The sequence below is a fragment of the Clarias gariepinus genome, chromosome 15 (assembly GCF_024256425.1).
Source record: "Clarias gariepinus isolate MV-2021 ecotype Netherlands chromosome 15, CGAR_prim_01v2, whole genome shotgun sequence".
Classification (NCBI taxonomy): Eukaryota; Metazoa; Chordata; class Actinopteri; order Siluriformes; family Clariidae; genus Clarias; species Clarias gariepinus.
In genome coordinates, this window is record NC_071114.1 from 1,935,392 (window position 1) to 1,951,577 (window position 16,186).

Below are 16,186 nucleotides of genomic sequence, written 5' to 3' on the forward strand. Positions count from 1 at the left end.
TTAACATACCTTATATTTAAAAAAGAGTATCTGTTCTTTATAAAACTCTATATGAAATATCACAATGCAGAACTTTCTCCAGACAGGGGGCAAAGATTTTCGTATCTGAATTCAACAATGAAATTAGATGATATGAACTACAGTCAAGAGGGGTGTTTTCCTTCTTTAAAATTAAGGAGATAACTGGCGCATAGTTGGAGCTAATGATCCAATGATTGGAAAAGGTTTTTAAAAATCTGGTGATTTACCAGAGAGCCAGATAAAACACATCCGACTCCATAATAGGCTCTACAGCGCCTCCCTGTGTAAACATTTAGCATTTCAACTAAATCAGCTCGAGACTTTGTGTCCCGCAGTACAAGAGCTCACTACATGAAGTGTCTGCGGACTTTAATGTCTTCAGCCGAGTCCAGCACACAGTCTCGTCTCTGGTAGTGAGACAGCAGTTTGTGCCACAGCTCGCTGCAGTTCAACAAGTCACGATTACCTGCGAAACATCAAGAACGTTCTGTTATCTGCTGATGGCTAAAGCATTTTACATTTATATTTCACATTTAAAACACATTATAAATGCTTTGAAAGTAAATCATATTAGATTATGGATTCATTGTGTAAACATTGTGTTTTTGTTACATTAAGTCTCCAGTTTACTTCATCAGCACACAAAATATTATCATGGTGATAATCCTGATGTAGCTTTTTTAACTCCCTGAGTTGTAATAAACAGAAGGGAGATGTGGTACTTTAAATTGACTTGGGTGTGTAAATGTGTGTATGAGTGCACATGTAGTGTCCTCTGTCTACACACTGTGACCTGGTCAGTCTGATCAGTCTGATCAGTCTGTCTGTGAAATCGGAGACATTTTCAGGTGTGTGTTTTCTTTGTTGATGTTGATGTTTTACCCAGAATGCAGAGTCCGTCCTGAGCGCGCGTGATGGCCACATTGACCTGGTTTGGGTCGGTGATGAAGCCGAGTTTCTTCCCCAGCCATCCTTTACTGATGTACGACTCTTTTACTATCTCAGAAAGTGGACACGATCGAACTGTAGAGAGTATTACATAACGCCACTCGCTTCCTACACACACACACACACACACACACACACAGGTCCATCCCAATAAATTAAAATATCATTAAAACATTGATTTATTCCTGTAATTCAATTTAAAAAGTTACACTTGTATATTATATAAATTTATATATTTATAAATATTTTATAATTTATTAAGATATATTTTAAGTGTTAATTTTCTTTTAATTTTGATGATTATGGCCTACAGCTAATGAAAAAAAAATCTGAATCTCAGAATAAAAATAAATAAATATATAATTATAATTAATAATTAAATAAAGAATATAATTAAAATAAATAAATATTTTCCACACAGAAATGTTGGACACCAGAAAAGGATGAACATGTACAGCTCTCAATACTCGATCAGGGCTCACTTGCATGAATTACTGCATTAATGCGGCGTGGCATGGAGGCGTTCAGTCTGTGGCCTTTAGCTCTTCTGCATTGTCGGGTCTGGTGTCTCACATCTTTCTTATCACAGTACCCCATTGATTCTTTAGAGGGTTTAGGTCGGTGAGTTTGCTGTTCCATCAAGCACAGGTACTTAAACCAGGTATTAGTACTTTTGGCAGTGTGGGCAGGTGCCAAGTCCTGCTGGAAAATAAAATCAGCATCTCCATTAAGCTGGTCAGCAGAGGGAATCATGAAGTGCTCTAAAACTTCTTGGTAGACAGATGTCCTGACCTTGGACCTGATAGAAGGTCACAGTGGACCAACACCAGCAGATGACCCGGCTCCACAAACCACCACTGACTGTGCAAACGTTACACTGTACCTTAAGCAGCTTGGACTCTGTGCCTCTCCTCTCTTCCTCCAGACACAGGGACCTTGATTTTCAAATGAAATGCAAATTTTACTTTCATCTGAAAAGAGGACTTTGCCCCACTAAGCAACAGTCCAGTTCTTTTTGTCCTTAGCCCAGATAAGGCGCCTCTGACAGTCACAATCCATTTAAGGCTACGGTTATCCCTGTTGCTTGTGCACCTTTTTCTACCACAATTTTCCCTCCATTCAACTTGTCCATGTGCTTGGATACAGCACTCTGTAAACAGCCAGCTTCTTTAGCGATGACCTTTTGCGCTAGTGCTAGCCGCTCCTTCCGCGTGCTCACAGGCGCCCCTGATTGGTTTGTAGAGCCGTGATTAATGTGGGAGCGCAAGTACCTCTCATCCCTCCCCCCTGAGAGAGCTCGGCCAATCAGCTCTCTCTGTGCCTCCAGCTGCGAGAGGTTACAGCATCACCCGGGGTTCGTACCAGCGATCCCTGGATGATAGGGCGAGCGCTTTACCACTGCGCCACTCAAAAGCAGAGTTTCACTTTTTAAATTGAATTACAGAAATAGATCACCTTTTCAATGATATTCTAATTTATTGAGATGCACCTGTATTTACAGTGCCATTATTATTAAAAAGTATTTGCGCCTTTATGATTTTTTTTTCATATGTGTCACATTTAAATGATTTAGGTCGTTAAGCACAAATTAAGATAAAAAAGATAAACACAATAAGTTAAAAAAGTTAAAAAAGATAAACACAATAAAGACAAGATGCTGTTTTTAGAAAAGGAAGTCTTTTAAAAAGTCCACCCTGACCCTGTGTGAAAAAGTAATTGTCCCTAAACCTAATACAGTAACACTTCGGATTGTTAGTAACACGGTTTGTTCCGCAAGACGAGCAAAGATTTGTAATTTAGACTTGGAAAAACGCACAAGTCTTGGTTTACGAGTACCGAGTATTATGTATCACGCATGTGCTTCTTGTTTTGACGTCATTGATGACAACTGAGTCAACGATTTTTTTCTCTCTTGCGCTGCGGAATTGTGGGTACTGTTTACTATAACACTATGACCACGTGTGTGTGTGTGTGTGTGTGTGTGTGTGTGTGTGTGTAAAACATATTTTATTTTGTGTCTGTATGCGTGTGTGTAAAGCAAAAGCAAGTCTCATTAGAGAAAGGTTAAAGATCCATTTTCTCTCTCTGCTCAAGGCTCAGCCTGCTCTTTGTGTCTGTGTGCCTGCGTGTCTTTGGACACCGTGCCCCACACACACACACACACACACACACACACACACACACACACAGACCCCTCCTACTTTCACCTTCACAGATACACACACACACTCTACACAAAAACGCTGCTCTCTTTTTTTAACAATTTTTTGCACGATTCTTTTTTAAGGTAAAGTTTAGGTTAATTTGTTTTATTTTTACTTTACAGCAGTGATTCCGTTAGTGTGTCACTTAATCGAATGTCATTAGAGAGATTCCTTGTTTATTTTTCCGATAAAACAGTGTTTGCATTGTGTGCGTGTGTGTGAAAAGAGTGGAGGAAGGGTAACTGTGTAAGACGACAAGGGGGAGAGGGGAAGGGGCTCCTTACTTTCGATTCACACACACACACAGCGTCTGCAAGCACATACGGAAACACTTATCTGTCAGGATTTTTTTAAACCTTTTTTTAAGGTAAAGTGCAGGTTAATTTGTGCAGGTGCATGTAAATTATATTTATGTATTTATTTTTTGGACTGTAGAATGAATAATTTGAGTTTCCATTATTTCTTATGGAAAAATTAAATTTGGTTTGCGAGTGTTTTGAAATACGAGACAGCTTCTGGAATTAATTATGCTCGTAATCCAAGGTTCCACTGTAACTGGTTGTGCCACACTTAGGAGCAACAACTGCAATCGAGCGTTTGTGATACCTGGCATTCGGGAGTCGGGAGGAATTTTGGACCTTCTGTTGCCCGATTCTGTGAAGAATTGTTTTAATTCACCCACTTTGGAGGATTTTTGAAGCATTAATGGTCTGTTTAAGGATCTCGATCAGATTTAAGTCCAGACTTTGTCTAGGCCACTCCAACAACCTCCCTTTTTTTTGAGCCATTTAGAGGTGGACTTGTTGGTGTGTTTTGTATCACTGTCCTGCTGCATTACCCCGAGGGCACTTGAGGTCACAAACTGATGGCTGGACATTCTCATTCAGGATTTTCTGGTAGAGCGCAGAATTCATGGTTCCATTGATTATGGCAAGTCGTCCAGATCCTGAAGCTGCGGAGCCGCAGACCATCACACCACCACCACCACCATGTCTGACTGTTGGTACGATGTTCTTTTTAAAAAATGCTGCGTTAGTTTTACACCAGATGTAACAGAAGGCCCATCTTCCAAAAAGTTACACTTTTGTTTTAGTTGAACGAATATTTGCCCAGAAGTCTTTGGGGATAATATTGTGTCCAGTACATCATATCTGCTTAACCTGACTTAGATAGATAGATTTTACTAAATTAAAAGACAACAGCATCATGATCACTATGATAATGTATCACTATTTTAGATTGACTGGTCCAATCTATTAAGAGAACATACTTTAAATCACTCAGAAAACTTTTTGTAAAACTATAATAACATTAATACATTGAGTGTAAATCCAGTCCAGACGTTGTTCGTGTTGTAATTGACTCATATAACTGGATTATTAATACAGTTCACACAGAGGCACACAGTGGTCCATTTTCAGCAGCCGTAACTTCAGGGTGTTCCAGTGGCACACTGAGATGAGTTACCATCTTATAGAGTAATTTTATTCGTACATTTAAGTTAGCTCAGTTGAAAAGAAGAAATGAAAAAGCATTAAGCATATCTTACAACAGTACTGTATGTACAACTTTCTTCACAGAATATCAGGATGTAACCAGGATAGAATAAGAAGTTATGGATCCTAAACTGAGGGCAAATCCATCAAATCTCCAGTTTTAAGAAAGAAACAAAGCTTTATTGTTTGTAAAACACCAGTCTGGTGTTTCAGGGTGCTGGTTTCAAATAAAACATCACATTGGAGAACAACACAAACACTGGATGTAGGATGATTGGGGGAAGAAGCATTATGGACAGATAAACCTAAGCTCTTATCAAAGAGAAGGACATTTCTGAGGAGCAGAACAAATAAAAAAAGATGTTGGAAGAGAGCTTGCTTGATGCTATCTGCTGTGCAAGAACTACTTATTAATGAGAAACCCCAGGTCTGAAGGCTTCTGGGTTCTTTAGGACTGATGGTGGACTGGATGGGAGGGAAAAGGCAAAGTTGTGTGCGGTGCTACAGGAAGCATTCAGGAAATGGGGAAATTTGTTTCCAGCTGGAATGCCTGTAAGGCAGTATTAAAGTAGGAAAAGCCATAAATTGTCAATTTAAGCGGAAATTATTATTATTGCTCACTTTTCCAATGGCTTGACTATATTTTCATTTCCCATGATAATTATTGAATAAATTAAAGTGATTTATTTTTCTTGAAAAATTGGAATTGATTCTAAATTTCTGAACAGTAGTGTATGTTCTGTGAAGTACTGATTTAAAAACTCACCTTGGCTTTTCATGATTGTACAAATGTTGACACCCTGAAGAGCCTGGTTTTCCTTCTGCCCCAACATCTCCTTGATTTTACACATCTGTGCATTGTAGGGGGTGAGAATAGCGATGTCCTCTGGTTGCACTCGAGACAGACGGACTAACAGGTTTGCAACCCGGACCTGATTTGTGTAACAGGAGAATGGTGATGATAAAATGTGTTAGCATAGTTGCTAACAGAGAATTTTTCCTTGATTAATAAAGGTAGATTTCACTCTGTTTACCGCTTGCTCCGCCTCCTGTTCGTTGGCGGCTGAACGTTCATTTCCAGCTGCTGTAGAAACGACTAAACTGATCTCCTGTCCTTCAACATGACCGAATAGGATGGCAGTCGGGGTGTTGTTTCTGTCGAGCAAAAGGGGGGTTCTTTGCTTGGTTCCAGTCCTCAGTTTCCCTCCGTAAAACTCATTTGAAGGGAACTCACAGATATGCTTATGCTAAAAAAAACAAAAGCTTGATTATGTTTATATTAAAGAGGGTGAATTAATTGACAGTACTTATGTTTGTACTGTATATCCTTTTACCATTCTGTACTGTGTATTCAGCATCAATGCCCTGTCCATATATCGCTCAAAGAGGGACTTCTCCATTCCAAGCTCCTTCACACGGGCACATGTCACGATTGGCCGAATCTGTTTGTGATCGCCTAAAAGCACGATCTGTAAAAAAAACAAAAACCAAACAATAGATACATATAATCTTAAACAGATTTATGCTTTAATAGACTACAACATTGTCTAAAGAAGGAAACAGAAGATGTTCACACATAAATCAGGATATACAGTAGGGTGAACACTGGACAGCATGTTCTCACCTGCTCGGGTTTATGTGAGACTAAAGGAATGAAGGCTTCAGGTTCTGTGGCCATGGCACACTCATCAATCAGGATCTGTCGGAAGTCCATGGTCTCCATCAGGATGGGCTTTAGAGCAGTCGAGCAGGTGCACAGGATCACATCATGCCGTAGGAGTTCATACTTCTGAGCCTCCTTCAACTCCTTCTTGTAACTATATACATGTTTTTATTATTGTCAGTATATTTTTTCTTTAGACACACACACTCAGGAACTAGGAACTTAGAACATTGTTAATCTAGGTCTAAAATAAATAGCTATCTGTTAACTCAAACATTTTTAGCGCTCAAAAAGAAAAAGGAATATGCTGCACATAATGCACCAACATTTCATCCTATGGGGGCAGAGAATGGGCCAGCTCTAATAAAGTACACACACAATCCTTGACACTGGCCAAAGTTGGCAATAAGGCTTTTGGAAAAGATCAATCCAGATAAATGACTGAATCATCATTCAGTCAAATAGTCTCTTTTCTTTCTTGTTTTTTAAACCAGTTTTTTTTTATTATACAGCAGCCTTAAAAAACGTTACGGATGATGAAAGGGTATGTGTCACGATCCAAGAGAGAACCAGTGTTACAAATGATACTCACCTTCTCCAGCTTAACATAACTTATGAACTAAAGAAGCAGCTCCAGCTCCAGTTGTATTGCATAACAAAAAAACTAAAAAATTGACACAAACACACACTGTCATAATAATCTTCTTTACCTTTCAATGTTAAAATCCGACTCGCAGTTTTCAAGTCGTTGTATCTCTGCTGAGTGGGGGTTGCCAGGATCTCGCACCAACTGCATTAAAGAGATACCTCTGTAAAACAGCAGAAAATGGAGTTTAATTACAATTTCGGCTATCACAATTTTCAGTATAGTTCAGGCTCAAAAAGCCTAAGGATAGCTTGTGTTATTCATTAAACAGTTATGTTTGATGTGAGTTTGGGGTCATTGTCCTGTTAGAACATTACATTTTTCTCTAGGTTTCACCTCTTAGCTAATTATTTGAGGTTCTGATGAAGAACTCTGAGTCTCTTCTTTTTCTTTATGATTCTGTCCACTTTGTCCAGTGGGCCATTTCCATGGGAGGAGATGGTGTGATGCTGCCACCACCATATTTAACAGCTCTTACAGTGTTCTTTATTCCAAACATGGCTCTGGTCAAAACTTTCTTCCAGAAGAATTTTCCTGTGGTCAGCCACAACCGTTACTGGAGATTAAAGGTGTGGGTTTTGGACCAGGGGCAGCCTTTTTTGATTATTGGACAGCAGCCTTTCAGTCCATGATGAAGAAAAACTGGCTTGATTGTAGACAGTAACACAGTTACTGTGTTACTGTCAATTTCCAGCCATTTAAAATTGATTGTTCTTGGTTTATTTCTGTCCATTTGAACCAGTTTTGTCTCAGCTTGTTGAAGTGGCTTCACCTCCCATAATGTACTTACAGTTTGTACAATAGTAACCTGACCCTGAAATCCACAGTTGTATAGAGGCCAGGGCTGGACCTTGTGCTCTTCGCCAGCTGGGCCCTGTGTGCTGTGGCCTGTACAGTAGGTGTTCTGATGCTTTTCTTTTGTGGCCAATATTGACTTTTTTCTGTGGTTTTCACGATTGGCTTTTCTGTGAGATTAAACATGGCAGGCTGGCCTGTGGTCCCTACGGGTATGGGTGAGCCTTTGGGGTCCATGATCCTGTCACCAGTTTACTGGTATAGAATTCATAAAATTGTTAATGCTATTGTTTTTCTGATTTTATCATAGCATCACGCAAAACTGGCTGGACAGAGTTTAATAAAACTTAAGGAGTAAGTTAAAACTGCACCATAAGTGAACAAAAATGTTAAGTAAAAGCAATTTTACAAGTAGTTATGTGCCAGATTAGTCACAGCATCTAGGTTTAAATTTTTTTTTTTTTTTTTATAATTTAGTGCTTTTTCCCTTGAGGTGGGTATGGCTATACACTGTGTTCCAAATTATTATGCAAATTGGTTTTAAGTGTCATAAACATTAAATGTTTGATTTTTTAAATTAAACTCATTAATGTTGTTGTGTCTCAGAGCTCTTTGGATCACTGAAATGAATCTCAGATACATGTAATAATTAGTTTGCCAGATGAGCCCAATTAAAGGAAAAGTACTAAAAAAGGTTGTTCCACCTTATTTTGCAGGCCACAGGTTTCAACCACTATGAGAAAGAAAAAGGATCTCTCTGCTGCCGAAAAGCGTCAAATAGTGCAATGCCTTGGACGAGGTATGAAAACACCAGACAAATTCATCGGATTAAGAGAGCAGCTGCTGAAATGCCATTACAAAGCAGCAAACAGGTATTTGAAGCTGCTGGAGCCTCTGGAGTCCTGTGAACCTCAAGGTGTAGGATCCTTTAAAGGCTTGCAGTTGTGCATAAACCCACTATTCGGCCACGCCTAACCAATGCTCACAAGCAGAAACAGTTGCAGTGGGCCCAGGCATACATGAAGACTATGTATGTTTTGTTTACTGATGAGTGCCATGCAACCCTGGATGGTCCAGATGGATAGAGTAGTGGATGGTTGATGGATGGCCACCATGTTCAACAAGGCTGCAACGTCAACAATTTGGTGCTGGAGTCATGTTTTGGGCCAGAATCATGGGGAGAGAGCTGGTAGGCCCCTGTAGGGTCCCTGAAGGTGTGAAAATGACCTCGGCAAAGTATATAGAGTTTTCAACTTTCTTCCATGGTACAAAAAGAAGAAACGTGCCTTCCGTAGCAAAATCATCTTCATGCACGACAATGCACCATCTCATGCTGCAAAGAATACCTCTGTGTCATTGGCTGCGATAGGCATAAAAGATGAGGAACTCATGGTGTGGCCACCATCCTCCCCTGACCTCAACCTCATTAAGAACCTTTTCGAGCATTCTCAAGCAAAAGATCTATGAGGGTGGGAGGCAGTTCGCATCAAAACAGCAGCTCTGGGAGGCTATTCTGACATCCTGCAAGAAATTCAAGCAGAAACTGTCCAAAAACTCACAAGTTCAATGGATGCAAGAATTGTGAAGGTGATATTAAAGAAGGGGTCCAATGTTAAGATGTAACATGACCTGTTAGGATGTTTTTTGATTGAAATAGCTTTGATTTTAGTAAATATGACCTCATAATGCTTTAAATTCAAAGAAAGCCTATTTTCAGTTTTTTACGACCTATAAAATGTTTTAACTCTGTTGTGCATAATAATTTGAAAAAGTGTGTTTTCAGTTTTTTATTTTTTTTTAATAAATATTGTTATCCTTAGGAGGTTTGTTTAATAAAATTTTAATTATATCCTAATGGTTGATGACTTAAAAATTGATGACTTTCATTTGCATTAATTAATTATGAAAATCAGAGAAATATATCATTTGCGTAATAATTTGGAACACGCTGTATGTCTTGAGCTAACCATCGTGTATAGACATGTAGTATGACACAGAAATGTCCATAATGCATCTACGAGCTGCCAAACTCCTCAAGAAACAGAAACAAAGGCGTGACATAGCATGGGTTAATCCAAAAAGTAGACTATGAAACCGAACCTTCAAAAATAGTTTGACAGATCAACCCCTCCCCCCTCCGCCCCATCACTCCATTAATTAGAAAAGATAAAGTGAATATTTTGACTGGGATTAGTTCATATTTTCACTTTGGCTGAAATAACAGCGCTGAAGTGGTATAAGTGAATTTTAACACGCTGGAGTGGTTTTAAGACAAAACTTCATCTTTATCCTTTGATCTACTTTTTCCATTTCTCATCTGTGATTCACTCTCCGATTACCGAACAGGGAGTGTATTTGTCTGAGCACCAAAGAAGGACAACTTAGTGTAAACAAGGCTTAGGATAATCAACCTTACAGAATGTGATTTCTTTGTATTAATAAGTTAGACCAAGAATTCTGCCGTACAGAATAAAAGACAGACATGTATGTGAATAATATTATCACTGTTTAGATTAAAGCTGATTAAATTATTTTTAGCTTTAACCTTTTATAAATTTATTCCTCTTTTTTCCAAATTTTTGGATTTTCTACCCTTATTTAGTGGTATCCAATTCCACCCCGTCACTGGAGGCTCCCACATGAAGCATCTACCGCCAATCAGTCGGGGAAACCGCAGTCCGACCCACGTGTTTCCTCCGATTCACGTGGCGTCACCGACCATTTTTTTCAAACTGCTCGCTCACGCACCATTGGGGGCGGCGTAACACACTCAGAGGACAGCGCTATCCACCTCCTCCGCGTGCGCAAGCTTACAGACGCCCCTGCTTGGCTTGTAGCGCCGTCATTAATGTGGGAGCACTGAGTACCTCTTATCCCTCCCCTCTGAAAGAGCTCGGCCAATCAGCTCTCTCTGGCTGTGAGAGGAAAACAGCATCACCCGGGGTTTGAACTTGCGATCTCCGGATGATAGGGTGAGCACTTTACCACTTCGCCACTCGGAGGCCCAGCTTTAACCTTTTAAATATTTACTTACATTATAGTAATATCAATAAATTAGGACAGAAAAATGACCTGAGTGCTTCCTTTGGCTTCTCATCACGAAGGGCTCTGCGACAGAGGTTTAGGTTACTTCCAGGATACGGGTACTCTCGCATTTCCATCTGATCACAGTAGATCCGAAGAGGCCTAAGGATTTCTTTTAGCTTCAACAGCTGCTCTGTAGTACAGTAAAATATTCATACATTTTAATTTTAATTTTATTTTATTGATTTCATTAAAAGATTTGTAAAATTAAACCCTCAAATACTGCCTTTCCATAGACTACTATAGATTATAAGTCAGAAAACAACATGCATGTTATAGGAATACTGAAAAACTTGTCCAAACAGCTGTAAATGTAACAAACCATACATTTTAAAATTGGAAAGCAGAAATATTCCATAACAAGTTCACAGACAAATTGACACCCCTTACGCATGGGGGGTGGGGTTTAGGAGTCAGGGTCAACATATTTCTTTACTATCTTTTCTTTATAAACCTACTGTTTATTAGCAGGACAGTAAAAGACTGAACTTGATGTACTGTATGTGGGCGTCTCTACCAGCTTGCGGTCACAATTCACCTGCCACAATATCCACAGACTTATTGGAGGAACCGCAATACAGGATGCCACGCTTCTTGGGTTTTTTCTCATCTTGTCCTGGTTTTGTTGAGTTCTTGGGAGCTTGTGCTTCATGACGTTTGTTCATCATGTAAAACTGATATGTGATATAAACCCCGACTACAGTTTTCCCAGTACCTGTTGAGTGGATAGATGTTAGAATTTGCTACAAATCACTACTAAGACTGTATCTGTTGTCAATTTCTCTACAAATGTGTACCTGGTGGTCCTTGGATCACAGTAAAAGGATTGTTCAAAGCCTCCTGCACAGCGATTTTCTGACTTTCATTTAAAGGTGGCAGGTCCAGGTTGTGATCCATGTCATCATCTGCTGGCTCTAGCTCTTCAGTTGTATCTGGTGAGTTTGAACATGAACACAGTGCTTTAAGTGATTGCGTGTTTACACAGTTTTGAAATATAGTTCCAAAGAAAAGATTTAGTTCAGGTCAATCTTACTGTAAACTTTGAAAACGGTCCCCGTTGCGATGCTCTTCACCAGCTCATTAGCTATTTTTATATTTTTTATAGCATGTTCATATTGCCTAAAAAATCAATACATTATATTATTGACTCTTATTATTATCAATTATATTATTTTGTGCAAAAGATCAGACAGTTATAAGATTTTAAAAAGGTATATAACATACACGTATGGGATTTTCTTTGGAATTACTTCGACAGTGAACTTTGTGTCTTTCTCTTGAAGTGTACATGGGATATTCAGCATTTTTCTGGAGTTTATTTGAAAATGTATTTTGATGTTGGATTTATTCTCCGTGTTTTTATTTCCCTGTTTTTGCGCTTGGGATTTGATGGTTATACCATGTGCGACCCATGTGGAGGGCAGTGTGTTCTGCAAGTCAGAGAGATTAGAGTCATTGCACTGTGTTGTTTCTGTCTTTTCCTCTTTTTTAGCATATTGATCCCTGAGTCTGACACAGAGGTAACAGTTTGTTAGATCAAATTCCAGAGACCAGTCTTTCGTCTGTTGTTGTGTCATCTTAAAGTAACCTTCCAGAGATGTCTCTGTGGTTCCTGTCCATTTTATGCTCACATCTTCAAGAATCACACTGTTATTTTCTTCTACAGCATTGTAAGCTGTGTCCATTTGACACAGTTTTCCCCAAATCTTCTGGTACTCCTTATAATCCTTGTACTTTGTTTTTGATGGATAACATACTGTGCCATCTGTGGGGGTGAAACACTTGATTGGGTTCCTTGCATGCTCCAAACAGACCTCAAAGGAAGGACTGAGAGTGAGAAGGTTTACTGCAGGCAGTGTTGCCCCGTTGACAACTTCTGTGCCAAGCTGCACTTGGAGCACATCTTCAGACTTGAGTTCCATCTCCCACACTTTAAAATGATTCTGCTCTGTCGGGTAAGCTTTTGACATTATTACATTATACTTTATATTATTTTTTTCTTCTTTAACATCTCGAAGACACTCACTGACCTTACCCCAGTCCTCAGCTTTAGCTGCAGATATCATTCTTATCCAATTCTTACCCGAGATCAGGATAATATTTTTGTTCTCTGACACTTTATGCTGTAGCTCTGGCTTGATGGAATCAATAAATGAATACACTCTTCTCTTCCAGGTAAGAGTGCAGGATTGGGCTTTAAACGCTGGCTGCTCTACCACTTTGAGGTTTCTGTATTCAATCTTTAGCCCTGATAATCTGTCAAGAGGTACTGAGATAATAAATTGATGCTCGTTTGGAGAAATCTGGTCCACCACTGCCAGTTTGGTCACATCTCTAGAACTAGATTTAGTTGCATTGATGAGTCTTAATGACTCCAAATCAAAATCCTCTGTAGAGTCACATTTGTCACAGAAATGATCAATTTCTTCCTTTGTGTAATTTGGGCCTAATTGGTGCCTATCAGAGAGCACACTATGGAGAAGCCTCTGAAGAACCAGGTCCAGATAGCGTCTCAAAGGCGATGAGGCACACGTGTATGTATTGAGCTGCAGGTCATAATGTCCTAATCTTGAGGACAAGTTAGAACATGATCTCAGAATGACAGCTTTGTTTTGAATTTCCTTGAATTCCTTGGCCATGTGACGTAATGTAGGATGGATTTCATCATTTATAATAAGATGAACCAGCTTGTGGTAGTCTCTTTTCTGTGCCAAGCTTTCCATGTGCTCGAACACAGGTCTGAAGACGTGAATAAAAAACTCTTTGGCTTCTTCAAATTTTGCCTCTGGAACTTCACATATTTGTGAGAGATGTGGAGACAGGGGCAGTAGGGGAGAGTATTTTCTTTTAAACAGCTCAAACTGATCAGGATCTGGCTTGAAGTGGCACCTCAGTGGGGTGAGATCTCTTGTTAGGTCTTTGGAAATGAGTTTTTCAGCCACTGCATTGTTGTAAAAAATCATCAGCTCTTCTACCATGCAGTGGGCTCTACTGTCTCCATTTCTTTGGCCACTGCTCCAGGTTCCTTCCAACCTGAAGTTTCTAAGTTCCTTGGTAAAGCAGTAGGCCACAGCAATACAGTCTTCTACACTGGAAAAGCGTAGAGGTGCCTGGCTATCATCAGGACAGAACTCTTGTATTATCTTGTCTGCTTCTTCGTATGATAGCCGTCTGTCAGATTTGATAACAGAACGAGTAAAATTACTGGACTCTATAATATTGGTGGCCTTGTTAATCATTATTTTCAAAGATATGGTCTTTCGTTTCTGACCTGGGAGTAAGCTCAGGAATTCATTGCTTGATTCTTCGGAAAGCATGAATGCTTTGTTTGCTTTCAAATGTACATTGTAAAATGTCCTACCTTGCTTTTTTGCAAATGTATCCTCCTTACTGCCTTTCCTAATGACACTAGCTACATCAGTGATGTGAATAGCAATCATATATTGTTCTCCATGGTCACTCAGACTGAAGGCATCATCCAAGGCATAAGCATCACTAGGGTCTATGGTGAATGTTAGGTTTCTTTCCTCATTTTCCTTTTGGTCACATTTTGGTTGGAAAGGAGGAGGAGAGTCTTTAATGCCATATTCTAGTTCCAGAAGCACTTTATAGTACTCTTCATGTGAGATAACTTTTGTAACCGCTCCAAGAGGATACTGATGAGTCTTTTCCCATTTCAGCACCTTGACCACTAAAAGCTGATCCTCTGCCATGTCAATAGATCTCTTAGGGACGTAGTGTCCATCTTTTGGATTGATCTTCCGTATTTCTATTTTGTCCTGTTGTTTTTTCAGGATACGTATCCTGGTCATGTTTTTCTTGACCGGCGTAGCTAATTGTTTATGTCCCTCCATCCTGCAGATGATGGTGCAGCTCTTTTCAGATCTATCCAGCAATCCTACTACTTTCCCTTTCACTGATTCACCTCGATTAAGCTGACATGTTCTGCTCAAGATCTGAACACAAACCTCATCACCAGGAAAGGATCTGCCCACAGCATCCTTTCCACTGATGCAAATGGTAGAAGTCAGATCCTTGAGAGGTTTGGCATATGCCAGATCGTGTCTCTCCATTTTGAGTTTACAGCGTACATATTCATGAGGTTTGGTATCCAACATTTCTTGTAGTTCCTCCTGACTGTGTTCTTGTTCGAACAGAGGCTCCCAGTGGAAACCTCGACTGGAGAACTTGAAAAGGTTCTTGTGGATTTCTAAAGCTTCATCCAGAGTTGTTCCGTCACCAGAACATCCATTTGCATTTTTTTTATACATTTTCTTCTTGCCCATGGTTTATTCTGGAAATGCACAAAAGGCAATTAAGATTATTGCAGCCTGCTACAAAATTTATAAAAATGTTTACTTAAATGTATGTAACATCATATTGTTATGTCAAAATGTTATGTAACACATGTGCCCTGCGATAGATTGGCACCATGGTGTACCCTGCCTAAGTCTCCTGGGATAGGCTCCACGCCCCTCGCGACCCTGAATACGGGATAAAGCGGGATAGACGATGAGTGAGTGAGTAAGTGAGTAAGTATATCACAGTAGGAAAGGTTTGTGGATTTTTTCTTTTAAATGACTCATCCTGAATGTTTATATAAAGCACAAGGTAACCACACCCATGACACAGGTCTAGCAAAACTAATTAATCATGCATTAGGTGTTTGAAATCAGCAACCAAGATAGATTCAGACAATGATGAACAGCATGGTCACAGAGAGAGAGTATTTTTTTCTCCTCCCGTACAGTGGAACCTCGAGTTGTGAGTAACGCGGTTTGCCAGTGTTCCACAAAACGAGCAAAGATTTTTAATAATTTTTAACTTGGAAAACAAGCAAGTCTTGGTTTACAAGTACCGAGTATCATGTATCATGCATGCGCTTCTTGTTTTGACGCAGAGCGTCACGTGATCACAACTGAGCCAATGTTTTTTCTCTCTCTTGCGCTGTGGAATTGTGAGTAATCGTCTACCCTGCTGGGTCTTAGTGCTTGTATTTTACTGGTATAATCAACATCCCTGCACCATGTACTGTTTACTATAACATTGTGACCACGTGTGTGTGTGTGTGTTAAACATATTTTATTTTGTATCTGTATGCGTGTGTACAGCGCGCGTGTAAGGCAAAAGCAAGTCTCATTAGAGAAAATCCATTTTCTCTCTCTGCTCAAGGCTCAGCTCTTTGTGTCTGTGTGCGTGTGTGTCATTGGACATCGTGCCACACACACACAAACACACACACACACACACACACACACAGACCTCTCCTACTTTCGCCTTCACAAAAACACACACACACACACACTCTTTCTTTCTGCTCTACACAGAA

At 39.7% G+C, this 16,186-nt stretch overlaps 1 protein-coding gene across 1 annotated transcript; it reads right to left on the reverse strand.

Moving 5' to 3' along the window:
• Window positions 1-229: 229 nt before the first annotated feature.
• Window positions 230-15,144, reverse strand: LOC128543182 (helicase with zinc finger domain 2-like). Its single transcript, XM_053513541.1, has 13 exons — window positions 12,082-15,144; window positions 11,891-11,976; window positions 11,655-11,789; window positions 11,396-11,572; window positions 10,846-10,990; window positions 7,457-7,512; window positions 7,043-7,181; window positions 6,294-6,486; window positions 6,004-6,138; window positions 5,704-5,916; window positions 5,436-5,601; window positions 904-1,077; window positions 230-487 (listed from the first exon to the last, which is right to left on the reverse strand). Exons 1-13 carry the CDS (start codon window positions 15,141-15,143, stop codon window positions 369-371), a joined length of 4,800 nt encoding a protein of 1,599 aa, XP_053369516.1. The 5' UTR covers window position 15,144; the 3' UTR covers window positions 230-368.
• Between the last annotated feature and the right edge of the window lie 1,042 nt (window positions 15,145-16,186).